Source organism: Buteo buteo, chromosome 12 (assembly GCF_964188355.1).
Source record: "Buteo buteo chromosome 12, bButBut1.hap1.1, whole genome shotgun sequence".
Classification (NCBI taxonomy): domain Eukaryota; kingdom Metazoa; phylum Chordata; class Aves; order Accipitriformes; family Accipitridae; genus Buteo; species Buteo buteo.
The window spans coordinates 43,054,418-43,081,805 of record NC_134182.1 but is presented as its reverse complement, the minus strand read 5'-3'; the positions used below and the strand labels follow the sequence as shown (position 1 = coordinate 43,081,805).

The window sequence follows — 27,388 nt, the reverse complement described above, 5'->3', positions numbered from 1 at the left end:
CCCCCCATTGATTCACCCCCTCCGTTGACGCCCCCGCTCCATTCACCCCCATTCGCCTCCCCATTCGCTCACCCCCGTTGACCCCCCCCATTCATTCACCCCCTCCCTGCGGCGCCTCCTAGCGGCGGGCGCCAGCCCCGCGCCGGGCACACACCCTCGCGGCTCGGCCAATGAGAAACGGCCGCGGCGGCGCGTCACTCGTGGGCCGGGGGAACCTCCTCAATGAGCCACATTGTCGCGGGCGAGTACCGCGGCGCGCGCTGCTCCGGGGCCGACTCCGCTCCGCTCCGCACCGCTCCGCTCCGCACCCCGCCGCGCAAGATGATCGCCTCTCACCTGCTCGCGTACTTCTTCACCGAGCTCAACCATGACCAGGCGCAGAAGGTGAGGGGGGGGCGCGGGGGGGGGAAGGGGGGCATAAAGGGGGCCGGCGAGGAGAAATTGGGGGGGGGGAGAAAGGAAGAAGAAAAAAAAAGGAGGGAAAAAAGGAGAAGGGGGAAAAGTAAGAAAAAAAGGAAAAAGGAGAAAGGAAAAAAGGAGAAAAAGGAGAAAAGGGAAAAAAGGAGAAAAGAGAAAAAGAAAAAAGGAAAGCAAGGCGAGGGAACAAAAGTATAAAAAGGAAAAAAAGAAAAAAGCAAAGGAGGAGAAAAGGAAAGACACAAAAAAAAGGGGGGGGGAGGAAAAAGGGAAAAAAAAACCCAAACCAGGAAAAAAGGGGAACCGGGGGCCAGCGGAGGGGGGGCCCGGGCGGGAGGCGCCGTTGTCCCCTCGCGGGCCCGGGCGCTGCCCCGGCGGGGCCGCCGTGCGGTACGTGCCGCGGCGGGCGGCTGCGGGACCCCGCGTGGCCGGGCGCCCCCCGCGGGCCGGCGGCGCGGAGCAGGAGGAGGAGGAGGAGGAGGAGGAGGAGGAGGAAGGCAGGGGGGTGGCGGGGCGGGTGTGTGCGCGACGGTGTCCCTGCTCCGTTCCCCTCGCCGGCCGCCCCCGCGGGATTCGGGACCCCCGGGCCGCCCCCCCCTGCAGCACGTGTCGCGGCTTCCTGCCGCCGGCGCGGAGCATCCGCGGATCGCGGAGCATCCCCCGGAGGCGGGACAACCACCCCCCCTTCCCCGCCCCGGGGGGCGACGAGCCGAAGCCCCCCGCGGCCGGGTGAGCCCGGGGCACGGCCGGAGGATGCCGGAGGGGTTCGCTCCCACCTCGGAGGCAAATGCAGCACCTCGGGCTCCCCTTCCCCGGGCTGGGACCCCTCTCCCCCAGCTTCATCTCCTGCACTGCCTACGATGGAAAACATCTTGCCTTCTCCCTCCCTTAATTTATGGGGCCTGAACGACCCGAGCCTGTTCCTGGACCGCAAACGCAAGTCGAAGCGTCCCGTTGGGATGCACGGAGCGTTTGTCACCAGTAATTCAGGAGTTCAGGCACTTGAAAAATGCAAGTGGTTCTGCTCTCCTGTGGCTGGTGGAAAGCAGCCGGCTTTTGTTTGGCCAGGGCAGCGCTTAGGCTTTAAACAGCAATTGTTAAATAAATGATTCCTGGAAAATAATGCTGGCTTGGGAGACTGTGCGTGAAGGCTCAGGCTTTCCTCCCAGCCCTCTGCCAGCATTTGGTGCATCTAAGGATATGTCAGAGAGGGTTTCGGCTCCGAGTTCTGAGGTCGCGCAGTGGTTTCTATCGTCAGGGTTACAGTGCCTGGGCGTGGGGGGGTCAGGGTTTGCGAATGCCCCCTTAAAAAAAAAGCAAAATGCAAAATGCATGGCTGCAGAGAGCCCTGGCTCGCTCCATCGGGTAATGCTGGGGACGCCGATAGAGAAACAAAACTTGCCACGTTGGTCCTTCGCCTGCATTAAATAGGAAGTAAAACAAGAGAGAACATTAAAAAAAAAAACCAACAACCAAACAAAGTACATAGAAATACCTTCCCAACGCAAAGCGATCTGTAAGGAAATACGGGCTCGGCTTCTCCCTCCGCTCGCAAGTGTCCCAGGGTTGTGCAACAGCCAAATCCACGGGAAGGGGTTGTGTAACCCGACGGCAGAAATAGGCCAGCGGCACAGCCCGACTTCTGCCTCTCGGGCTCCAGGCACCTTACGAGTTCCTTATCGGGACCTGGAAATAATAGAGAGGGAAGGTTTTGGTTTAAGGTATTCGGCTTCGTTACCCACCGGGAAAAGGGTGTGCAAAGCCTCGGGAACCGGCTTCGTTTTCCTCCCGGCTCCAAAGCTTGAACAAAAAAGGTTGCTGAGATTGTGTGTGTGGGGGGGATATCCAGGAGCCGTTGGCTGGGGCTCTGGCTGCTGTGGGAGATGGCTCTGCCCTCCCGGCCCCAAACAGCTGCCTCCACAACTGGATTTCTCTGGGTTATTTTTAAACAAATTCCTGTGAATCCTCCTGGTAAGGCAAAGCCGGGGTCAGCGCAGCCTCCGGCGAGAGCACGGAGCTTGGCTTCGCTGCAGGGGAAGGGGGGGAGAAAGGGGGCAAGCAGCTGGATTTCCGAGCTGGATGCTTCCACCATGGATGCAAAAATTATTATTGGCTTATAAATCTTCCCAGGCAAGGAGTGGGGGGCGTCCCCAGCCCAGGGAGATGTAGGGGCTGAAATTCTTAGAAAGCTGTGATTTAATTTTTTATCAAACCCAAAGGCTTTAACCAGAATTTGAGACTACGTTTGGGAAAACATTTTAGGGCAGTAGCCTGAGGTGTGTTTGAGTCGTGCGTCTTTTTGCTTTGGATCGGGCAGAAAAGGGCCTTGGCCGTGGGAAGAAAGTGCCCTTTCCAACAGCTGTGGTTTGTGTCCACATCAGGGCCTTAAAAATAGCCCCCAAATAGGATCTTTCTCCCAATTCTTGACAAGGAGCAGCTTTACCTGCTCTGCTGCCCACCTGGGGGATGTCACGTACATCCTCAAACTCCTCCTGCCCTTCGCTTTGCCCAGTTGGAAAGTGGATTGCAGTACTAACTTATCTAACCCCCAAGGGATTGTGCAAACTTTAATTAACCTCAGCAGCGTCCTTTGAGATCTCAGCTTGAAAGTTTGCCGCGGATGATCCATGTTCCCTTCGGATGTGCCGGCTCATGCTGAGTTTCCTGGTCCCCGAACCTCAGCCTCGTCATGTGACGGGAGGAGCGGGAGGCGAATGAGCTAAATAACTGGGCTGGCGGCTCTTCTTCCCCATCACTCCTTCGAAAGAAGGAAAAACTGGCAATGGAGTTAATTTCCCTACAATTGTGGCTGTTCCCAGGCAGGGGCAGGTTTTCCTCTGTTTTTTTTTTTTCTTTTTTCCTTTGCTACGGGGCTTAGTTTTATCTAGCTGACGTCTCCCTGGCTGCCTCTCGCAGGCTCCTCGGCGGCTGTGGGAGGGACGCCTGATTGCATATTCCTGGAAACCAACTTAACAGCTTCTCTTAAGCCCGCCAGGGTCAGCTGCAAGACGGCCTTTCCCATCTTTGGCACCTTCGGGGGAGCCATTGCATGTCCCCTTGCTTCTCAGCTTGTCATTTGAGCTGCTGTGGGGAGCCCGGCGAGGGTGCAGCCTCAGTTTCCCCAACTGCGGTGGCATGCTCCCAGCATTTGAGAGGGAGGTCTTGGCACTAGCGAGGCTTTCCAATCCAGCAGCATCCGAGGGGGATGCTGCCTCTTATATCTGCTCCAGAGACCTTCTGGGTTAAAAATGGGAGAGAAAGAGGATTCACGGTCAGGGAGGCATCTCAAAGGCCGGCTGGGGCTGCTTGGCACCGGTGGGAGCTGGGAGCAGTTTGACGTCTCTGACCCCTGAACTGGAAACCAGAACGTTTTCCCAGTTCACTTGGGCTTTTGGTGGGGCTGTGGAGCAGCGGGGTCACCCAAAGATGGGTCCCCAGCCTCCACTGATGCTCTGCGGCGTGATTTCCTTGCCATAGGTGCCCGGCTCCACCTCCAGCACAGGGTTCAGCTGCCATCCTGGGGAAGGGGGGTGAAGATGGGGAGGAACCAGCCGAGCAGGAAACCATCTGACTCACTTGGGTTCAAGATGACTCCGGGCATGTGTCATCAGAGGCTTGGCTGCGGCAGAGAGGGCACGTGGGGTTTAATTCAGCACGGAGCCCTCAATAGCAGCCAAGGACGTGGGTGCTGCTGGGGTCAGGGCTGGAGGACGGTGGGTGCAGCCTAGCATCAGCCCTGTGTCACCGAAGGTGGGGAGGTCGTGGAAGGGGACGAGCCGGTTCCCGGCACTGAGTCAAGCCAGGCTGGGTAACGGCGCAGTGACATGGGGATGGGGAGCGCTGGTTTTCAGTATGCAGGGGCTGAGGATGTGGCACGGTGTCTGTCCCGGGCTGCGGTGCCCGTCCCTGATCCGACAATAAAAGTTGCAAAGTATGTGCCAGGTTACAGTCCCGAGCCAGGAAATAAAACACTCTCCGTGCTGGATGCTTTCCCGGCTTCACACTGCGACCTCGGTGAATTGCTGCCTCTCCCTCTGCCTCGGTTTCCCCAAATCTGTCACGTCCTGCTGCAGATCTGGTGGGATGGGAGCACGGCTGCCAGCTTGCCTTGGTAACTGCTGGGTGCTCGCACAGCATCTCTCTCTGAAAGAAGCAAGGAGAGAATCGGTATATCTGAAAAACTTCAGTGATTTTTAAAAAAGCAGCATGTTTTAAGTTAAAAACTGGGAGAGGGAGGGAAGTAATTTGAAGAAAAAATAATTTCAGGCAGAGATTACCCTGGAGAGAGGATTGACTGTGCACACTTGTGGGTTAGGAGTGCTCAAGCCTTTCCCCAAACTTGAACATCTCTCTGTTGTTCTCATACACAAGAAGTATTTTACTTTCTGTTGCCAAAAAGGAAGAGTTCAGCCCAGAAACCAGCTAACCTCTTCCAGTGTTCTGCTTTTTCCCCCAAACGCTGCTGAAATGATGCACAACCAGCTGGAAACTACAGCGAGCAGATACTGGGCGTCTGGAAACATTCGATCCCAGTCCGCTTCTTGCCAGACACGTGGCTTTCGAGAAAGACCCGAAGCAAAACTAAAACTAAAAAAGAGCAGCTTTTCCTTCCCAGAACCTTGGGATCATTAATGGGGAAGATGTGGCTGAAACCTTATTGCACGAGAATAAACCACCCCCAGTCCTTCCCCTTCCCCTTCCCCGCTGCCATTTGCTGGGCAGGAAACGGTTGCGCTTTGCCGGAAGCCTCTGTCACGCTGTAATTGCTGTCACTGCCAGCCATCCTGCCCCACGACCCCGCTGAGCGATGGGGAACAGGGTCCCCACTACCACTGCGAGGGGAAAAGCATCCTTCATCCTCCCTGCTTCGGACCTCTCGAGCAGAACCACCGGCCGTGCATCCCCCCACTGAGGGGGGACAGCGACGCGGGATAGATCTGTCGGGGAGGGTTTTTCCACTCTTGCAAGTCGCTGCGTCGACAGGACCATCTTGCAAACATATAAGCTGAGGAATTATTTTTTTTCTCCGTGGATAGTGGCATTGAATTGGAATGAAGTTATTCGCAGGCTAATACACTGCAGAACTGAGCCCTTAGGGTCCAGCCCCGATGGCAGGATTAAGAGGCGTCTTCAGGCAAAAGAACATCATCATCCAGCTGTAGTGCTGGTACTGGTGCCGTGAGTTACTACCATCATTGCAAAGGCAAACCTGGCTTTTGGGGTATTTTAAGCATGGCACAGCTCACTCCACTTCCAGCTGGCGGCAAAAATTGGGCAATGTGAGGTTTCTTCAGCCTTGGGGCGGATGGACCTTGCCCAACGGTGGCCTTGCAGCTGGGAAGGGCAACGCTGGACGCTTCCCCAGCACCTGGCGGCGGATGCTTGGCGTAGAAATTAGCTGAGCCTTTGGAGACAGCCCTGAGCTAGGAGACGGGGATTTGCTCGGTTTTACTTCCAAAAAATTGCATCAAACACGTTTCACCTGCAGCGGGTCTAATGAGCTGGTTCTTTAACAAAATGTCCTGCAACTGTCCTCGGCTGTGAGCATGCCCAGCACTTCCCAGCTTAAATCTGTTCCTCCTCCATTCAGTTTATTTAGACTTCCTCAGGGAAACACTATTATTTATGATGGAAGCTTTCCAGAAATTAAATTGCCCCGTTCCGGATCCTAACCTAGTGACTTTATTTATTTGGAATTGGCAAGGATCTTACAAAAGGTTAAACAACCGAGAAGGTTGTTTGTCTTCAAAGATGCTTGTGCTTCGGCGCTGCAGACTAAATTCCCCTGTCTTACCCGATCTTTGCTACAATTTGAGATGTGCTTGTGTGCAGGAGGGGTAATTGGAGTAACGAACCGAGCCGTGGGGCAGGGAAGCCTTGGGCATGACGGTGGCCATGGCCCTTTCTTGGTGGGGGTCAGGTCCACACCGAGGTGGTCTCGCTTGGGAAGGATCTGAGCTGCTGTTGCCTTGGAGCCGTTCTGTGGGACGTCCTGACCTGCCTTAGCTGCCAAGTGGGACAACGTCTACATCCGTAGGAGAAGATGATCCAGGTTTTAAATGGCTTTGGAGATTAGAAGAAGGTCACTGTTTCTCAAGCTGCTGATTATTCCTGGTACGGTGGAGCCTGGAGGACATGGGGAACGTGCTGAGTGGTGCCTGTCCTGGAGAAAGGAGGTGAAACCTCCGCGTCGTTTCCCCGTGATGTGATTTTAGGGGCTGGCAGGTTGTGCGTGCAGCACCTTCGCTGCCCTGTGCCTTGGGCAGGGGTCAAGGACCAAACAATGATGGCTTCTTTTGCATCTGAGCTTCCAAAGCACCCACCTTCTCTGGGATGAGATCTTCTCCTAGCAGTATCTTGCCAGTCTAGGAGGAAACGCAAGCAAAGTCAGGGCGGCGGACAGGAGAGAAACATTTTTTTTGTTTGTGCAAGGGTGAAGCTCTGCCCCAAGCCCTCCTGGTGTGGTACCCCACTGCTGGGATGGGGACACCTCACTGGGACCCCATCCCCACTCACGATGGTCTCACCAGGACCCCCTGACCACCGTAGGCTGCCAAAGAAGCCCAGTGAAGGAAGGTCTCATGGAGGCGAGAGGCTGCTGGGTGGCAGAGCACCCAGTCTTAGCTGGGTTTGTCTCTTAATTATCACCCACACTCCAGGTCAGATGCTGCCAGAGAGGACACAGAGTCTGGCTGAGGTCCTCCCTGTGCCAAGGGGCAGGTCAGTGCCTCCCGAGGAGGTTGCAAAAGGCCTCTGCGAGCCAAGATAACACTATCTTCTCTGGCTTACAGCTAAGAAATGGGGTTGGGCCATCTGTCCTGGGTTGATAGCGTTGACTGATAACCATAAACAGGAGATTTCCTACCCTGAGGCTGGGGTGGAGGTGGGCTCCCGATCCAGGGCCCCTCTTGAAGCTGGAAGAGGAAGGAGAAGGTGGAGGTGGGCTGGGGCAGCGGCCACCTTCCCTGTGCCAGGGACCAGAGCCTCTGTACACGGGTGGCAATTTTCAGCAGGCGAAAGCAAATAGGAGTGGAAGGAGGAGAGTGCTTGACTTCCTGCTGCTGGGGTGGATAAGGAGGGGCTGGTAAACAGCCAGCACCGGGAAACCTCGAGTTTTCCTTATCCTTATCCTTTCCCTCATGCCTTCCTGGTCTCCCAGCTGGCAGGCGCTCGTTCTCCGCTCCAGATTAGGGGGAAGGAGCGGAAAGCACCGAGAGAAATCAGGAGGAGGTTTTACCCATCACATCAGGAAGGATGCCACTCCCCGGGAATAAAGCATCTCTCCTGGAGAGTGCTCAGCTGGGCTTCCCTCCATCCTCTGACCTTGCTGCAGCAAGCGGAGCAACTGGGGACTCAGCTTCCAAATTTCCAGCAGAGCTGGTGGGATGGAGCGGGGGAGGATACGCCGGAGCATCCCAAGCCTGAAACGCAGGCAGCCAAAACCACAGCAGAGCTGTTTTGTTCAGCCCAGGGTCCGAGCAGCTGCATCTGTGAGCAAGGTCACGCTGGGGTGGATGGCTATTACTTGCCCACAAAATGCCCATTTCCTATAGCGTAGCCCTATAAAAAAAAATTTCATGCTTGATTTCTGATGACCTTATGTTACGTGCCTACAGACAGGTGAGCTAACTGGGTGGAGTTTTCCTCTTGACTTCGCAGGGCTTGCAGCTGCCCTTTAATTAATTTTAAGTGAAGTTAATTGAAACAGGGCATAGTTTGGGAGCTGGCAGTCTGTCCGCCGCTCCATTTCCCTTCCCTGCTCCGGCCAGGCTGCAGAGGCATGCATGGTGCTAATGGATGGGTCGGGGAGGAGTTTTTCCATGCCTTTCCCAGGGAAGATGAGATGCTTTGATGCTGTTTATAGGAGCTGGCCATCTTCGTAGCCTCAGCGTAAGGGTATAAACAATTGCCAGGAGCAGAGGGGGGTGGATTTCTTCCCTTTCCGGCCACTGCACCCACTTGTGTCACACAGCCTTGTTTGCTCAAGGGGGTTGAGTAGCTCTCAGCACCGTAACCCTTTGTAGAGGTGATCTCAGCAGCAAAGAAATGAATGGGCAGTGGATTCCTGCCGAGCATCCTTCACGTAGGAAGAGGCCCTGGGGGGTCAAGGTTGAGGCACGTTGCTGCCGTGGCGTAGGAAGGGCTCCGCAGCTGGAAAACCTCCGGCACCGACCTCCTGACTCACAGCCTGGGCAGGGAAGGTTGTCGAGTTTGGGTCTTACTTCTGTCGCAACCTGTTTGGGTGCCCGTAGGTGAATGAGCGGAGAAGATGCTGCGGAGCATCGGGAGGTGTTTGGTGTTCCCAAGTTGGCACCCGTCTGGGCAAGGGGATGCTGCCGAGGAGGTGCGGGGTGGCATTTGGTGAGCTCTTTGGAGAGCGGCCCCGGATGCTTGGGAAGAGGTGCAAGAATGGCAGCGGGCGTTACTGGCATGCCTGGAGATAAGCTGTTGCGGCACTGCTGGCGGTGCCGTGTCGGCAATGTGCTGGCGCAGCCGTGTCCTGCCCTTCGGGGTGGGTCATGACCTGCTCCTGCTTCTTGCATCAGCCCCAGCAGACATGAGAGGGGCTGAACACTGTCCTGAATGTGTCACGGGGGTTGTGCCCATGTCCCCAACCCTCCAGCTGACTTTTTTGCTTTATCTCCACCTTTCAGATCGACAAGTACCTCTACCACATGCGGCTCTCCGAGGAGACCCTCCAGGAGGTATCCCAGCGTTTCGGGAAGGAGATGGAGAAAGGGCTGGGAGCAGACACCAACCCCACCGCCTCGGTGAAGATGCTGCCCACTTTCGTGAGATCCACCCCGGATGGGACAGGTACCGTGAGACGGGAGATGCTCCCTCCCGGCAGAGCAGAGGGAGAGCACGGTGGGGAGGTCTCAGTAGCTGCCGACACATGCCAGGAGGGAGAGCCTGGGCCACCCATCCTCACAGCACTGCCGAAGCAGGGATAGCACCCACGGCCACCTTCACTCCTGGTCCTTGGGGCTTCACCCTGCTTCTGCTGAGCAAGGCTTAGCATGGGGACAGGTCTCATCCTCCCCCTCTGTGCTGGGACTGGGGGGGCTCCCAGTTCCCGCTGGTGGGAGGGAGGGTGGGAACCAGCCCTCGCGTGCCCTTCCTGGCAGGACGGAGACAGTCACGGGTCCGGCTCATCAGATTTCATTAGCACTGAAGCGGGCACCGGTGCCAGCCACTGTCTGAATGCCACGAGGGCCACGGGAGGAGGAGGGCTCTCCAGACTCGGCTTCTCACAATACGGCCTTTCTGCCCGCTTCCCGCGCTGGCAGGAGCTGGCCTGCCTGCAGCACACTCCCAGCTGGCTGCAGCCCTGTTTCAGGCTCTGGTTTGCTCCTCTCAACCCAAAAAACTGCTTCCTTGAGCATCCATGGGAAATTTCCTTGTCCTTCCCTCTCCTAGCTTGGTCTTTCGGGAAGGAGCTTTGTCGCGGTCCCTGCAGCGTTGCCCCTTGCCCGCCGGCACGCAGTGGGATGCAGATGCCACCCAGGACCTGCTGAGTCTCCCGGTGCTCGAAGCCGGTGAAGCGGTCCTGGCTGCTGAAGGGCAGGGAGGGACAGAGAGCCCCGAGCAGCCGGAGCTGCCCTTAGCTCCACAATCTGGGCTGGCAGCAGCCCCAAGGAAAGTCCCTGGGCCAGTCGGTCCCGTTGGCTGGTGTTGCTCAGAGCTGGGGTTGCTCCAGCATCGGCACCTTCACGGAGGTCCTTGCAAAACCTCAGCGACAGAGACTGCTGATAGCCAGCAGGAAAGGTGGAAAAAGAGGAAGGGAGCTGACGGAAAGACCCATCTGCCCTTCCCTCGCCATCCCCAGCTGTTTTGCCACCACTGTATTTTCATACCTGGCTTCTGCGGGGTGAGCGGGTCCCAGCAGATGCTGTGGCTGGAGTCTCGAGCGACCTGGCCTCGGCGGGCAGCGACTGGGCAGACTGGAGTTTCCTCTCCTGAGAAGCATGCCGAGCCGGTGTGAGCCTGCTGGTTGGGTGATGGTGTTAAATAGGGCGTACCCGAGAGGTAGCCGTGCTCAAACGGCCAAAAAAACCCCATTGCTGCTGGCTGTCCGCTGTCTCGAGGCAAAGACCAAGGTGATGAGCTGAAGGTCTGAGTCACCAGCCAGCTCTGGGTGGGTGTTTGCTGGGAACATCTTGGTGAGGTCTGAGGAGACAGGTCCCTGGGGAGTCACAGGCATCATAGAATAGTTTGGGTTGGAAGGGACCTTTAAAGGTCATCTAGTCCAACCCCCCTGCCATGAGCAGGGACATCTTCAGCTAGATCAGGTTGCTCAGAGCCCCGTCCAACCTGATCTGGAATGTTCCCAGGGATGGGGCAGTGACCACCTCTCTGGGCAACCTGTGCCACTGCTTCACCACCCTCATTGTAAAAATTTCTTCCTTATATCTAGTCTGAATCTGCCCTTTTTTAGTTTAAAACCATTACTCCTTGTCCTATTGCTACAGGCCCTGCTAAAAAGTCATTCCCCATCTTTCTTATAAGCCCCCTTTAAGCATTGAAGCATCCCTGCACCCAGAGCCATCCTGCCTGCTGCATCCTGTGTGCTCGGCCCCCCCCGGTGCACGTACACCCAAAAGCTGGACCTGGCTGCCTGCCCCAGGATCGAGATTTCAATCTATTTAAATGTTTAAGAATATTTTTAATTATAGGGATAGCCAGAATTCCGCCCCTGGGCACGGGAACTATTGCAGCCAAAGGTGCTGGGTGCTGGCGGAGCGTGTGTCAGAGCTCCCAAGAGGCAGCAGCAAAGCTCTCAGCACCCTGACCCATATTAGGGAGAAGGTGCAATCCCTCTCCTTGCCCTTAAAAGAATGAGCCTTGGCTTCCTTCACCATATCCTCCCGATTTGCAGCTTCTCCAGTGTCCCAGCTGGCATTTCTCACCCAAAGCAAGCTCAGCACAGCGGGGAAAGGGCCATGGCAGCACGGAAAATGTTACGGGAATGGGATGCTGGGGCAGGCACGGGGCTGCAGCTGCCCAGGAACTGGAAAGCGGCAGGTTTTCAAGCAAGTCCCTGGGGAGCCAAGAGCTGGGATTCCCTGTATGGCTCCAGCTGGATCCAGGCCGTGAGCGGCGTTGGTGTCTCTGCTGTTGGGTTTTGGAGGCGGGGGGGGGCCTGGAAGGTGGCACGTGGGGGCAAGCTGAGGCCAGCCCAAGGTGGGGGCTCGGTGCCAGCTCCCCTGGCACATTGGCTTTGTGACGAGACGGCATGACAACAGCTCAGGAAGAGCTCAACATCCAGGGGTGCGCCCTTCCTTCTTCCGCTTTTTTTTGAAGCTTCTGGGCAAAGTCTGTCTTCGGCTGGGCACAAAGTCCTGCTCCCACCCACTTCAGGTATCAGCAGCTGCCTCTCACCTGAAAGACAGGTTATTCCTCTGCTCCAGCCCTGCTTGTGGCCACGCCAGCTCTGCCCCGATGCCGGTGCCACGCTGGCTTCAGGGGCTCCACACCTTCCTCCTGCAAAGCATCCCTGCCCTTCCTTCCCCTCCTCGCTATAGCATGAGCCGTCTCTGCTTTCGGATTATGCCCCGTTTAATGCACAGCCGGCAGCTCCCTGGGATCCAGGCGGATGAGAGGTGCTTATAGAAATACAAGGTCACATCTGCGAGATTAAGTCAAAACACAGACCAGGCTCCCGACCACTCCACTCTCCTCAGTGCCGCGTGGGTTTGGCTCTCGGTGGCTTCGCCGTTCCTGATGCAACGTGATAAGACGGGGGGGACTTTCTGCTTCTGAAGCGGGATCTCTCCTAAAAGCAACATTCCTTGCTTTGCTTGGCTTCAGCTCCAACCAAAAAGCCCGCTGTGTCGTGCTTGCAGTGCGGTAGTGTGCATCATACCGCAGGCTGGTGGGGGAAAACAGACCCCAAATAAACTTGTTCTTGGAGCCCCAGGGACTCTGAGCGAGGGCTGTCATTGCTTAGTGCAAACACCACCTTCCTCCCTGCTCCTTTCCCGTTTTTTCCAGGCTTTGCAAGTGTCACCGTGTTTCCTCCTCCATGCTGATGTTGACACGAGGATCTGCTGGTGCATCCTCCATTAAGCCCCAGCAGCTGATATCCCTGGTCTGGAGTTTTCAGGAGGATGTTGCAGGACTTTGGTGGTCAAACCCCTGGAAATTCAAAGGATGGTTCTTCGCAACACCCTTCCCTTGGCCAGTGGGCACAGTTCCTGCCAATAACCAGCTGCTTCTGCAACAAAACCAGCTCGCATGGCCCATGGTCTTGAAAGGCTTTAAAGAAAATGCTTTTTTCATGCCCAGAGCCCCTTGCAGGGCGATTTACTGCAGTCCCCAGCAAGGAATCGCGTTGGGGAATCACTGCCAGATGACTCTTGCTGTAGTCAGTGTGAGTTGCTCTTTGCTGGACCCAATTCTGTCCAAAACAAACCACCAGGTTAAACCCAGATCTTTTGTTGCTGCAACCCCAGTATTTCATGCCCAGTACATCATAAGCCCCTTTGCTGCTCTCCAGCGCTAATTCGGTGGAGATGCTGATGCGAGCACCGGGGCTTTTGTATTCTTTCTTCTGCTCAAAGCCTGTCAACTTGCTGAAAGGAGGCAGGGTAGGGCTGGCAAGGGCGTCCGCAGGCAGGGCTCGCCGTGGGAAATGCCGGGGTCTGACCCTCCACCTTCTCCTGCATCTCCCTGGGGGGCAGAGCCTGGACCTGCTCCAGCTTTTTCTCTTCCTCTTATTTTTTTTATTAAGCCAATTTGACCAAAGATTCCTACAAAATGGGATTGCAGTCAGGTTGGAAGCCTTGAGGTTTGAGGTGGGAGGGCTGGAGTGACCGACCTCCGAGACGCTGGGGCATGTTCTGGCATACGATGCTCCGGTCCCCTGGCCCCGGCTGCATTTCTAAGGATGGCAGAGCTCCTCTGCCCGCTTTGCCCCATGCTTTTTCCAGGGAGCGCAGGCATTTTTAAAGGCACTAAACAGTCACTTTTAGGTGGTTTGCTGAGAGCAAACAGACCCTTAGAATCAGAGCTCCACACTTACCCTTGCTGTTTGGTTTGTGAGCTCAGCATCGCAGCCTCTATCTTATCACGTAACGAGGGAGCCCTAATCAGAGGGAGGACCCAGATGTGGTATCAGCCAGCGGAGGCCATCATGCGGCTGTCCTGCTTCAGCCTGGGAAATTTCCAAGGGAGATTTTGCTGCCTTTTTCCACCTGCAAAGCTGATCTGCCTGGAAATCCACCCCTTGACTTCAGCAGTCACCACTCGAACCACTTGTACCTCTCCCCGTGACTGCTGAGCAGCTTGTAAGGGGGATTTTTGGTTGTTACGTTGGGTCCTGCTGCTGCTTCGTGGTAAGGGTCGGCGGGCGGCAGGTCAAAGGAAAGCTGGTTTGATACAGCTCTGTGGGCAACGAGCCTCACGGGTGGTTTGGCCAAAATATTGGGTATGCGGAAGGCTGGGCAGGATAAGAGGACAGCCCCATCCGTGGCTCCTTGGCCTTTTTGTTTTTGGGATGCTCCTGGGTTCCCCACGTTACCTCCAAGGAGCTGAGCAACCTGTGACCGTCTTGGCTCAAGCATCCTTAGCCCTGGCATATTTGTCAGCCTCCTGAAGTAGTTTTCATTCTCCGCTAGCAAGCAGAACGGCATCTGTGTCGACAGCAAGGGAAGCAGGAGTATGGCTCGACCCGTGTTTGGGGCAGAACTTGGTGCCAGCTGCGCCCAGCCAGGCATCGCGTCCAGCTCTGCCCATCCGTGGCCGAGACTAGATCCGCACAGTGGGCTTACCGGTGACATCAGGACAGCGAGGAGTTTCGCTGAGGGTTTTCCTGGTGCATTTTTCAGCATCCTGTGTAAAGAGACAGGGCCAAGGCATGCCCTGTGGCTGGCAGACAGTCTGCAAAACGAGCTGCCAAACTGGTTTAAACCTCATCCCCGCAAAGGGTCAACGTGGGTGCAAGGCAAGGAGGAGAAATGAATATTCAGGGTTTGACGGCCCCAACTTTTGGTGCTCCGCCAGCTCCCGTGCTGTTCTCCGACCCTGTAAGACCCCGTAAGCGCTGAACGGGACGGCCCTTGGCTACGCTGCCTCACTCAGAGCTATGCCGAGGGTGTTACTCGAGGAGGGATGAGTTGCAAAGCTTTGATGGGGTCCAGGTTTGGAGTGCTCCATGGTTCCGGGTTAACGGCTCCTGCAGGGGGTGTGCGTGTTGCTCCAGAGATGATGCAAGGGTTGGCCAGAGCCCGTACAGGGACTCGGCTGAACTTCAGCTTTTGTTAAAATAATGGTGTAACTGCCTCGGCATCTCCTCGTCCCGCCGTCTGGTTGATCTCGGGGTGTAACCTTAATCGACGGGACTGCAGCCAGGGCATCGCAGCCTGCACAGCGGGGCTTGGCATGGGCTGGTACCACCGAGAGCCGGGACCCGACCTGCCCTGCATCACCCCTGGGGTGACGTACCGACCCCCCCCCAGTGCTCCCCCTGTTCTCCAATCCCGAGTGGCAAGGCTGTTGAATGCTGCTCAAGACCTCTGAGCCCCTCTTACTCCTCATCTCATTTCCTCGGAGCACGAGGACTGCTTTTAATAGACCTTTTCAGCCGCAGAGGGACTTTATAAAGCTGCTCTCAGCCCAGGCTCAGAGTCCGTCGCCGTCCCCGGTTCCCTCGCCCCGAGTCCTCGGAGGGTCAGCCCCAGGAAAGACGCCAGGACAGATGGACGCCCCGCAGGCTTGGACAGCGAGCTGCCTTTTCAGCTGGAGTCACTGGAGATGCTGGCTGGCCTGGTGTCATTTGAATACTAATAAACCACACTTTTTGTTTCAACTGTAGCCCCTTTGTAAAAGCATCGGCGGGCACAATGCGGCCCCTGGGCGCTGTAATCTGCCCGGGGGAGCCAGCACAGCACATTTAATGCATTCAGAAATCAAACAGTGCTGATAGAGGGCTTTCCCCCATCCCTCTCCCCACACTGCTAGGTATTTAAAACAGCCAGCTTGGCACTTTTCCCACATCCCAGGTCTCAGTTGGTCCAAAATTCAGTGAGCTGCCTTGGTGCCTGGTACAATAAAAACAAAATAGGAGGTGAGACCTGCTGGGCTCAGCCCTTGGGTCTTGGAGGCAGCAGGACCCGGGTCTCCTCTTGGCCAACACCAATGGAGAAATTGCTTCCCACGTCTGCCCGGGAAAGACAGCAATGAGGCCCTGAAGGTCTTTTGGATTTTTTTTCCTCCCTGGTTTCCTGCTTACACCTTTCAATCTTGCCTTCGGCGAGAAGCCACATGCCAGGAGTGCATGGGATTCCTGGGGCAAGGCAGGGGAAGGTTGTCCTGGACTGCGGCAGCCAAGCCTGAACATGAGGTTTTTTTTCCATGTATCAAATTTTTAGCCAAACTCTAGTGTTTCAACAGCTGGCTAGCAGGGTTTTAACTGCTTGGGCTAGAGATTTAGGAGCTTTCATGAGCATCCTACATCAATAGGGCCAGGAATGTCTCTGCCGCCTTCTTCCTTATGGAGCCCGGGGCTGGAGCTCTCCTCCCCTGGGAGCGCTGTCGGTTTGGGCATGGGCTTGTCTGGATGGAGCCGGTGGGATCTGTCCTCCTGCCAGCCGACGTGCTCCCAGCTCAGCCACTGCCTCTGCATGCCCTACCCAGGGCATCAGGATACATCTCAAAGATGTTGCTTTGAACTCCCATCAGCTATGGGGGTGCCAGGGGTGCAGAGGAAGGGCAGGAAACACAGCCACAGCTCTGATAAAATACAAAAACCTACCAAATATAATAATAAAATAATGAAAAAATAATTTTAAAAAGTCATACCTTACCCTCCTATTTGTGAAGTGGCCGGTTACTTCCTCACCTGCTCTGGGGCTGTCTGGCGCAGGCACTGATACTGCTGAAAGGGACCCGCCGAGTTAAATGGTTGTTCTTGTCTGGGTTCCCGCAGAGGATGGGGACTTCTTGGCACTGGACCTCGGTGGCACCAATTTCCGTGTGCTGAGAGTGAAGGTGTCCGACAACGGCCTGCAGAAGGTTGAAATGGAGAATCAGATCTACGCCATCCCTGAGGAACTCATGCGAGGCAGCGGGGTGCAGGTGGGTTCAACCCCTCTCCCCCTCCATCCCTGCTCTCCTGGGCAGCCCCCCAACTCCAGGGCTTCCCTTGCTATGGGGGCAACCACCCATTTTGGGGCAGTTCTCCTGCCTGAAGGGAGGGCTGGTGTCACCCCAAAACCCGGAGCTGTGTAATGGGGTTGGAGCAGCACCCTATTGCTGCCTTGCCCGGCAGGATCCGGGTAGATCCTTGCCTTCCTTTGCCCGGAACTATTAATTCCTGACACCGAGTAACCACGATGGGTGAGGACCACGGAGGTGTCATGTGGGTGACAGACCACTGGTCCCTCAAGCAGGCAGGGATGCCGGCACTGTTCCGGTGCATCGTCTTAGTCGGGACAGCAGGGCAAGGGCTCACTCTTTGCCTTCATTTCAGCTCTTTGACCACATTGCTGAGTGCTTGGCCAACTTCATGGACAAGCTGAAAATCAAAGACAAGAAACTCCCCCTTGGGTTCACCTTCTCCTTCCCGTGTCACCAGACCAAGCTGGATGAGGTGAGTGAAGGTCTTGCCTCCTTGCCGAGGGTTGTGGCTGAGCCTGGGATGGAGTGGGATGGGGGCGAGCTCTCGCTGGGAGCAATAGTTGTCCCACACCAATTTAGCTTGTGCTTTTAATTAGGCTCGTTGGGTTTGGGTAGCGTGTCAGGTCTTGGTGCTGATGGGAGCAAAAGATGCATTCCGGGGCTTGCAGGGGTCCGGGAGGTGATGTTTAATGTGCCGGTAGCTCCGCTGTGCATGGATGCCTCCGCGGAATGCAGCTTTTTCCCCTCTGCAGACAGAGCTCAAGAAGAGCGGCTGTGGCGGGCGAGAGCGGCTCCAGCCGCCTGCAGCCAAAGGCAGCCCAGACGTGCCGAGCATCACATTCCCCATCACGCAGCCAGCGCAGGGAGAGGGAGGGAGGGGGTGTCACCTGCCCCGGCTGCTCGCCGTACTCCGGGCAGCCGGGAATCGATGGCTGTCAGCTCCGCTCAGCTGCACCGGCTCTCCGCCGGGAGCCGGTGACCTTGCTGGGAGACTAAACATCTCGGCAAGCAGAGCCCAGCTGAGGCACGTGGCCCCTCGCCTGCCACCCACGGCCTCTGCCTGGCTCTTGCTCTTGGGGGGGGGGGGGGGGGCGGCGATGCTTTCCTTGCCCTTATCTCACCCGGCTTCCCAGGCAGGATCGGAAAGGAGGGCGGCTCCATGGCGTGCTGGCGATCCAGCACGTCCTCCCTGGGTGGGGAACGCAGCGACATTTTGTACCAGGGATGGGGCAAGTCATGCTCCTGTGCCTGAGCGATTCAGCAAAAGTAATGAGGAAGAAGATTAATGCTTTCCTCGTGGTAGAAGCAGGGGCTGTAAAAAAGAGAAAAAAAAAAAAAAAAAAAAGAAGCCGAGAGAGGAAGTATCTGTCCCCGGTGACCTCGTCTGCTTTGCTTCTCTCTGTGCCTCAGTTTCCCCATCTGTCAGGCAGGGCGGGTGTTTGCCTCACTAAGGCATCTGGGGTTCTAGGGCTGGAGATTTTGGATGCAACTGAGTCCTTTCCTTTCCCCCAAGGCTCAGCTCAGCCTCCGGCCAGGTGACTGCAATGGCTCTGCTGGGTGGGGACACACCTGATGCCTCCAGCCACAGGGGATGGTGAGACCCCCATCCCGCAGGGATGGGTCAAGGAGCTCTCCATAGGCTTGGGAACAGGTTTTGCTCCAGGGCTCCATAAAACCCAGTCACTGGAATCACGTTCCCTCCTGCCGGCAGGAGCAACGAGCAACTCGTGTGCTATTTCGTGGCCATAAACTTTATCTGCGCAGAGACGCGGAAACTATTGCTGATACTGCAGCTTGCAAGCTGATAATAGGGAAGGACTGACCTGTGTGTCCATCCAGACCTTCCCTTGCACCAGGGAGCCCTTGAGACACGTGGCTTGGTGGGTCTGTCCTCCGAGCATTCCTTCTTGCTGTTTCTCCGTAGAGCATCCTCGTTACTTGGACGAAGGGATTCAAATGCAGCAGCGTGGAGGGGAAAGACGTGGTGTCGATGCTGCGCAAGTCCATCAAGAAAAGAGGGGTAAGAGGTTGGGCAGGCCTGTCACCTCCTGGGCAGGTGGGACAGGATACTTAAGGCTCCACCGTGACAGCAGAGATGTTTTGGTCTGGTTTGGCCACGCTGACTCAATCTCTCTCCTCTCCACCATCTCAGGACTTTGACATTGACATCGTGGCTGTGGTGAACGACACCGTTGGGACCATGATGACCTGTGGCTATGATGATCATAACTGTGAAGTTGGCCTCATTGTTGGTGAGCTGCAGCAAGGGGGGGAGAATTGGGGTCCACCTCTGCATGAACTCCAGGAGATCACATTTCTTGCAGGTTTCAGGGTCTTTTGGGGGAAAAAGAAAGGGTATAGTGATGTTAGAAAACCAGCATTGCCCAATGTTCGCCTTCTTCCATCTTTGCTTTCTATGGTGCATTTGGCTGTTGGTAATTATGGGGAATAAGGGAAAGGCAGCATCCTGTCTGACCGTGTCACGCTGCTTGGTTCAGGTACCGGTACCAACGCCTGTTACATGGAGGAGATGAGGCACATTGACCTGGTGGAAGGGGACGAAGGTCGGATGTGCATCAACATGGAGTGGGGGGCCTTTGGTGACGACGGTGTGCTCAACGACATCCGGACAGAGTTCGACCGCGAGATAGACATGGGCTCGCTCAACCCTGGCAAACAATTGTAAGCAGATTCTTGGCTTCGGCTCAGGCTCGGGGTTTGCTTTGCATTGTCCGTCCTCCCATTGCGCTGGCGTTAGTGGGACCGAAGAGGTCGTCCTAGTTAACTAGGTCACCACGTCCTCCGCCGTGCCAGCTCCACCAATGCAAATAGGGACTGTATCACAAGTTTGGGTTGGTACACCCAACTGAACCACTCAACACTTGCTTCCCTCGTGAGCCTTTCACTTGAATGTGTTGATTTCTGTTTCTTTCTCCCGCCAATGAAGTTATCTGCCAGCCAAGGCAAACACCACCACCTAATGTCCACATCCAAGTCCTACAGATCTCCCATTCCCCAAATGGCTTCTGGCAGCGTGGGTGGGATTTGGGGGGGGGGGGGTCTCTGCAAACTGACAGACACCCTCCATGTAGCCATAAGTTCTTCTTGCAGAAGGATGGTTATGTCAACATGGCTTTATTTTCTCAGTGATGGGATAAACGACTCTGGAAAGAGATTACCCAGATTGCATTTGGGCCTGGAAGGCTGCCAAGTGTTTTTAGGGGTCAACCTGTGGCCACCTCACGGCACATGCAGCCAAACAAATGCATCTTGTGCTTCCCTGTTGGCAGGTTTGAGAAGATGATCAGTGGGATGTACATGGGAGAGCTGGTCAGACTCATCCTGGTGAAGATGGCCAAGGAAGGGCTCTTGTTTGGAGGAAGGCTCACACCAGATCTGCTCACTACTGGCCACTTTGAGACCAGATATGTCTCTGCTATTGAGAAGTAAGTAGGATCCGGATGGTTTCCTGGGGTCCCAGCCCATCTCCTGACATCTGTGCTGGGGGAAAAGAGGACCCATTACAGGGCTATCCAGCGACTGAGCAAACCAGGACACTTCAGGTGGCAAAAGTTGGATTTCCAGGCATGAATCCTTTTTTGTTCTTTGATGTGCAGGGAGAAAGAAGGACTGCAGAAAGCCCATGAGATCCTCACCAAGCTGGGCCTGGAGCCATCTCATGAAGACTGTGTGGCCACCCACCGCATCTGCCAGATCGTCTCTACCCGCTCGGCCAACCTGTGCGGGGCCACCCTGGCAGCTGTGCTGCGACGCATCAAGGAGAACAAGGGGGTGGACCGGCTGCGGTCCACGGTCGGCGTGGATGGCTCCGTCTACAAGAAGCATCCTCAGTGAGTCCATGAAGATAGGCAAGGCTGGTGGGGAGAGAGAGAGAGGGTGAGAGAGCACAAATCTGTTCCTGCTGGCAGCGGATAAAGCTTGGCACAAGCAGAGCATCTCCAAATATTCCCCCGGGCACCTCTATTTGGATCCCAAAGGGGCCCCGGTCGTTTACAACCCCAGAGGGTCACATCACCTGCGGTGGCATACTCAGGTCCTCTTTCCTCCTCCGTAGCTTTGCCCGGCGCCTCCATAAGACAGTGCGGAAGCTGCTACCGGACTGCGAGATCCGTTTTGTGCGGTCAGAAGATGGAAGTGGCAAAGGGGCAGCCATGGTGACGGCGGTGGCCTACAGACTGGCCGCCCAGCACAAAGCACGGCAGAAGATTTTGGAGGCGCTCAAGCTGAGCCACGAGCAGCTCCTGGAGGTGAAGCAAAGGATGAGGGTAGAGATGGAGAAGGGGCTGGGCAAGGAGACGCACGCAGAGGCAGCGGTGAAAATGCTTCCCACCTACGTGTGCTCAACTCCAGATGGGACAGGTGATGTACCCTATGTATAAGCCCACGTATGTCCTGTGTAAGGCAAAGAGCCAGCATCGCTACTCCCGACATCTGCACCGCTTTGGGAAGGGATGGGACCTTTGCCATGGCCAGTTCCCTCTTCGTGGTGGGAGTGGCGCAAAGCTTTTTACCCTCCAGTATGATACTGGGAAAAGTGGCTGAGCCTCCAGGATGTTCTGCGCTTGACTTAACACAAAGCCTGGCTTTCACTGTGGTTTTCACTGCCCCAGGTTTCTCACCACCATTGTCCTGGGTTGTGCTCCCAGTTCTGTCAGTGGCTTGGGTGTGTGCCTGCCCCTTGGCTTGAAGCCCTGTGATCTCCCCAAGTCTGGAGCAAACCTCGCCATCACGTTCCTACGTGTACCTGCTGTTCTCCATTCCCAGCCATGTCTTGGTTCCTGGTCTTCTCCCAGGAAGAGGGCATATTTGGATCAGCTTCGTGCCACATTCGGGATGTCCCTTGTTGGGATCTCTCTCCTAACCATTCTCTCTTGGGTTTCAGAAAAAGGAGATTTCCTCGCCCTGGACCTGGGAGGTACCAATTTCCGTGTGCTGCTGGTGCGCGTCAGGAACGGGATGAGGCGTGGTGTCGAGATGCACAACAAGATCTACTCCATCCCAGTGGAGATCATGCAGGGGACGGGAGAGGAGGTGAGGATGGGCAGCTGGAGGTGGAAAACTGGGGCATCTTCCCTGGCAGCAGAAGTGGCAGGCAGTAGTGCTGGCTGACCACGGGAACTGTTTTTGCCTTGCTCTGCTTTCCAGGGTGCAAAACCAGGACTGGAGAAGGCTGGGGCTCTCCTGCCTTTAGAGCAGTGAGTTCTGCCCAAGGCTTAGGAGTTTGAAATGTGCTTTAGGAAGCTTGAGACTGGTTTTTAAGTTAGAAATTGCATTAGTCTCAGACATCACTGAACCTCCCCGAATCCCACACACTCCGCAAGGGCAGATAAGCATCATCCCTGTTTCCCAGCTAGAGAAACCACAACACAAGCGGTGAGAGACGTCTCCAGAGTCTTATTTGCAGATGGAAAGAGTTTTGCAAACCACTCCAGGCAGTGCTCAGGGACTGGGGAGTATTTCTAGCAGACGGTCTCTGGGGATACCTTGCAGAGTGACCGGATTCCTGTGTCACCCCTGGGAAGCTGCTCACCTCCCCGCTAGCCCCTCCTTCCCTTCTGGGCGCAGTACGGGACCTGCAAGGTGGAGGTATCACAGTGATATGACCACACTGTTTGTGGGGAAGAGGATGAAAAAGGAGCTGTTTTGGGCTTGCTCACCTCACACAGCGCAGCTGAACAGCACCCTGGTCTGTTCAAAGCCCTGTTGGCTTGGGAATGGATCAACATCTCCAGTAGGTCAGGCGGGCTGGCATCCAGCTGAGTTTCTTTCTGCGATGGTAACTTCTCCTTTTCGCTTTGCGCACCCAGCTCTTCGACCACATCGTCCACTGCATCTCCGACTTCCTGGAATACATGGGAATGAAGGGCGTATCGCTCCCGCTTGGATTCACATTCTCCTTCCCTTGCCAGCAGAACAACCTGGATGAGGTAACCCCAACCCATGTGGTAGCGTACACGTCCAGTACCCAGGGCTGGCTGAAAAGCCAAAGCACGCTGGAAACTTTATGTACCAGCATCACTGACCACCTGGCAGGTCAGACAGAGACCCAAGAGAGGGGGAAGGCAGGAGCTCAGGGCTGGCGGTGCTTCTGAAAAGCCCCCTTGCTGCATCAAAGCACATGCAGATCCCTTGAGCGCTGGAGACAGCCCAGCTGAGGCATCCTCTGCGCGCGAGGATCTGACCTCCACGTGCTGGGCAGTGCCCACCGAGAGCCGGTGGACGTGGGGTTGCTGTCCCTCCCACCCAGCAACCTGGGTGATTTACTGTGGGGTATTTCCACAACAGGGGATTCTCCTGAAGTGGACAAAAGGTTTCAAGGCAACTGGCTGTGAAGGAGAAGATGTGGTGAACCTGCTGAAGGAGGCAATTCACAGGAGAGAGGTGAGTATCCACGTAGCTGTGAGAAGCTGGCTGCTTGCTCCCACATCCTGGCTGTCTTTGGCATCTTTAATTGGCCTGTAAAGCAAATTAATGGGCTGAGCCCAGGGCTAATGAGTGTCTGAATTTTAACAGCCACCCTTAGTCATCGCTAGAGGTTGGATTTTCAGACCCCAGAGCTAAGAGCTGGCTTCTGGCCAGGGCTGGAGCAGACTTGTCTCTCTGAGTTAGGAGGACACCATGTCCGTCTCCCCAGTGCAGACCACCCGAAGCTCCTGCCCTGGGGGCTGTTTCTGGCAGGGCCATCCCTGGGTGCCAGCTCCTCTGCAGTTGTGTCTTGAGGTTTGAGCGTCCACCTGCAGACGTGTGGGGCTGCAAGAAGTCTGTGGGTGCCAGGAGGACTCCCATGCTCAGCAGACAGGTCCTTTCCCAATTGTAGGAGCAGATGTAGCAAGCTGTGTCCTTCAGGAATACCCATGCAATCCCATCCCTCTGCAGGAATTCGACCTGGACGTGGTCGCGGTGGTAAATGACACAGTTGGCACCATGATGACCTGTGGGTATGAAGACCCGTATTGCGAAGTTGGGCTGATAGTCGGTGAGGACTGAAGCTTTCTTATGGAGTTCCTCTGCCCGCAGTCCCAAACCTGTCCCTGTGGGGTGCTCCTGGCTGCAGAAGCTGTCTGAGGGCTTTTATCTTGCCTCTGCGCCCCACTTCTCCAACAGCCCCATTGAAAGATGCTTCTTTATCCGCAGGCACAGGCAGCAATGCCTGTTACATGGAGGAGATGAGGAACGTGGAGCTGGTGGAAGGGGAGGAGGGCAGGATGTGTGTCAACATGGAATGGGGGGCGTTTGGTGACAACGGGTGCTTGGATGACATACGGACGGAGTTTGACGTGGCAGTGGATGAGCTGTCTCTCAACCCTGGGAAGCAAAGGTGCGTGGTGTTGTGGGGGAATTACAAATAAGAGAGGGGTTCAGATTGCTTAAAGAATGACCTCCAATTGTATTAGCAATAGAAAAATGATTTAATAGAAATTTGTGTAAAAGTGCGACTTCACGGAATTCGTTAGCAAGGTTCACTCTATTACTTAGTAGATGGATAAAATGCACACAGGAAAATTAAATCAGAATCAAACTAAACTTAGGTATATAGGGACCGAAAACGTAATAGGGTAAAAGGGAATGTGGGAAAGAGTAATTAAGACCCTCCTGTTGAGTCACGAGGTCCAGAGAAGACCCCCTTACTTTCTAAACTCCTGTCGGAGTCTAGGTGCAGCTGGATCAACTCCTAGTCCCAGACTTGAGCAATGGTTTATGTCTAAAGGGATTATGAGTATAATAGCAGCCTAAAATTCATTCACAGTTGAATAAAAATCATGACAGTAAATTAAGTATAAATTTGAAAGTATTAACTTATATCTTATAATATATTTGCTCTAACTTACTAACTATGGACTATTCACATTAGTACACATGCATGCATAAAGACACTAAAAGAAATACATGTAAGAGAGTAAAAAGAGAGTAGAAACAGGCATACCTGTTAAAAATTCTCCTCGAGGTCAGTGAAAATATTCACATTGAACGCTTCGGCATTTGTCTCAACGGGCGAAGGGTCGAGCCTCAAGGAGCGGAGAGAATCAGCCCAGGTTGTGTCGGTTTTCTGCGACAGACCTCTGATTTTCTCAAACCAGAAAGTCTGCAAGCTCTGAGAGGCATCCCGCTTGGGGGGAGATGCTGGTTGCAGCCTGCTGCGGCCCAGGAGAGCTCAAGGGGCCTCACTCAGCACCGCTGTTTATAGGTTTGGGAGATGATTGACTTTCATCATTAACAAATTGCTAGAATCCCAGCTGTGCTGGAAAATTCTGAGACCGTTGGAGAATAACTCAAAACATAGATTTGGGGTGCTCCAAGATTGTCAGGGGAGGACTGTAATGTCTCATGGTTGTTACGACAGAGAACTGCCTGCAGGTTGTTATGAGAACTGGCTATCCCTACTCCCGTACCTCCGCCTTTGCCCGGCAAGCAGGAGTCCTTGAGACGCACGGTGTATCTCCCTGTCTTAGCTGGGTAATTGTTCCTGGCACAGCCAAGGGTCGCTTCACTGCCCGACTCATTACACTTATCCGAAGGCTTAGCGAGCCTTCCCGAGTTCATAAGTCAGCCTGGAGAGGGCGAAAGAAAGGCACCACCACGCGTGGTGGCTTTGGGGGGGCTGGGAAGGGACCATCCATGGGGCTGGGTGTCCAGGAACAGTTCAGTGGTGCCCCACCAGCCTCTTGATGGAGCATCAGGGGATGATGAGCAGGGCAGAGTCTGGTTTTGCAACACGCCGATGTGTCCCTTGTCCCCTGCCTGCAGCGTGGGGACCGTGCCGCTGGACTTGCTCCAGGGTGTCAGGCCAGGGGTTTGCGTCAAAGGCATCTGGCAGAGCTGGGATCCCCATCCAGACCCAGTGTCCCTTCTCATCCTGATGTCCAGCCTTGCCCTCTCCTTCCCAGGTTTGAGAAGATGATCAGCGGGATGTACCTGGGGGAGATCGTCCGAAACATCCTGATGGATTTCACCAAGCGAGGGCTGCTCTTCCGGGGACGGATCTCAGAGAGGCTGAAGACCAGAGGGATCTTTGAGACCAAGTTCCTGTCCCAGATAGAAAGGTGAGGTCCAACAGGCGGGGTGAGGACTGGTCTTACAGCTGCAGATCAGAGCAGAGATGTACTTTGGGGAGAGCATTCCCAGGGCTTGTGGGAGAAGTGCCAAGCACTCAGTCTGGAGCCAGGATGACACAGGGTAGTACAATGCTGATAAGTCAGCAAAATCCATGTGGTTCTGACAGCGCCCGTGTTGAGAGACAAGGAAACTGTCTGGGGTTGGCAACACAGACGCCTCCTATCCTCTGCCCTGGACAGAGAGGGGCCACAGGTTAAATAGCTGCCTTGCTTTGTCCTGAAATAACCTCACTGATGAGGATGTGACACCAGAGCCACATCCAGGTCTGGAAGCTGAGATTAGAGGGGAGCTGCAGAGCCCCTCCAGTCAGTAGCACCCAAGCTGCAAGTCCCTGGGTTCTGCAGGATGTAGATAAGAAAGCGGAAGCCACACATCCAAGTTGCTCCATCTCCTAACGCTGCCTGGCCCTCGTGTCCTCCCCAGCGACTGCCTGGCCCTGCTCCAAGTCCGCTCCATCCTCCAGCACCTCGGCCTGGAGACCACATGCGACGACAGCATCATCGTGAAGGAGGTGTGCACGGTGGTGGCCCGGCGGGCAGCTCAGCTCTGCGGGGCTGGCATGGCAGCCGTGGTGGACAAGATCCGGGAGAACCGCGGGCTGGACTTCCTCAAGGTCACGGTCGGTGTGGATGGGACCCTCTACAAGCTGCACCCTCAGTGAGTTGCTCGGTGGTCCGCGGTTGTCTTCCAAGCTGGTGCACCTGCCCATCTTGGGCAGATGGGTTGCTAAGTAAGAGCCAGTGTGAAAAGCTTCAAGGGGTAGTTGGAGGGGAGAGGAGTTATTTTAAGGTCTCACTCTTTAGAGTGATCTAAACTGTCAAGGCACAGCAGGAGCCAGCTGCTCCCTAAAGGATGGGGCACCAGGACCCAGTCCCCCAGTACCTAAGGTCAGGCTGACCCAAAGATGGTGACCAGGTTCAACCAGGAGTCCAGATCATCAGGCAAAATCACATGGATGAAGCAGGTGTAAACCAATAAGTCAGTCTATGATCTGGATGAAGAAGGCCCACAGCCAAGCAAAAACAGGGCAATGCCTGAGCTGAAGGCTGGTACTCCTAGAACAGCATTGCTCAGACAAGGACTAAAGGCACAGGGGTGAGCTTAAATAGGGCTCAGGGCCCATGAGTAGAGGGAGGGCTCTGAAGATCCCCCCAGGTGCGGCTGGTCAGGGCTATTAAGGTTTATTAGCGCTCTCGGGGCTTGGTGGGACTAGAGAAGGGGTCAGATTTAGTCCTAAGTGGAGGGAGAGCAGGATTATGTTGTGTTAACTGTGGACTTGGGCTGAAGCATGGAGACTTATGCTTTCCAGTGCCTCCTACCCAGCAGCTCTCTCTCCATCCATCTTTCTCCTCTGTGCCTGTAGCACTGTTTGAGACTCTGTTGAAGGCAGCTGTGATGATAGATGTGAAGTGGTTTGTTCCTTGTGGGGCTGGCACCTTCAGCCCGAGGCAAGTTAAATCAGCATCTCTTCCTTGCCTCCCCCAGCTTCTCCACCGTCATGCACGAAACAGTGAAGCAGTTGTCTCCAAAGTGTGAAGTGACCTTCCTCCAGTCGGAAGACGGCAGCGGCAAGGGCGCAGCGCTCATCACGGCGGTGGCCTGCCGGATCCGGGAGGCTGGCCAGCGATAGAAGGAAGGAGGTTTGCCGAAGAGCTTGGTTTCAGCAAAACAGGACGTTTCCCTGCCCGGTCCCTCCCTCCCTCCCTCCATACACACA

General features: G+C 55.4%; 1 protein-coding gene across 4 annotated transcripts; it reads left to right on the top strand.

The window, feature by feature from the left end:
- The first annotated feature begins 207 nt into the window (after window positions 1-207).
- Window positions 208-27,388, top strand: LOC142038357 (hexokinase-2). Of its 4 annotated transcripts, none has more exons than XM_075043755.1 (18): window positions 208-384; window positions 9,072-9,234; window positions 16,346-16,494; window positions 16,889-17,008; window positions 18,461-18,556; window positions 18,689-18,788; window positions 19,035-19,218; window positions 19,827-19,982; window positions 20,154-20,387; window positions 20,612-20,916; window positions 21,440-21,588; window positions 22,365-22,484; window positions 22,843-22,938; window positions 23,434-23,533; window positions 23,692-23,875; window positions 25,443-25,598; window positions 26,095-26,328; window positions 27,157-27,388. In XM_075043755.1, the coding sequence occupies exons 1-18, from the start codon at window positions 223-225 to the stop codon at window positions 27,299-27,301; spliced, it is 2,853 nt and encodes a 950-aa protein (XP_074899856.1). In that variant the 5' UTR covers window positions 208-222; the 3' UTR covers window positions 27,302-27,388. The 4 variants fall into 4 exon arrangements, with proteins under 4 accessions (XP_074899856.1, XP_074899859.1, XP_074899857.1 ...); XM_075043758.1 differs by lacking the exon at window positions 208-384 and adding an exon at window positions 7,338-7,356; XM_075043756.1 differs by lacking the exon at window positions 208-384 and adding an exon at window positions 7,422-7,916.

Excerpts from the sequence above, each read along its gene's own strand:
- LOC142038357 (XM_075043755.1), top strand. The coding sequence starts at position 223 with ATGAGCCACATTGTCGCGGGCGAGTACCGCGGCGCGCGCTGCTCCGGG. Across the intron at positions 18,557-18,688 it reads AGTCCATCAAGAAAAGAGGG|GACTTTGACATTGACATCGT; the intron begins GTAAGAGGTTGG and ends CCACCATCTCAG. Across the intron at positions 25,599-26,094 it reads TTCCTGTCCCAGATAGAAAG|CGACTGCCTGGCCCTGCTCC; the intron begins GTGAGGTCCAAC and ends TGTCCTCCCCAG.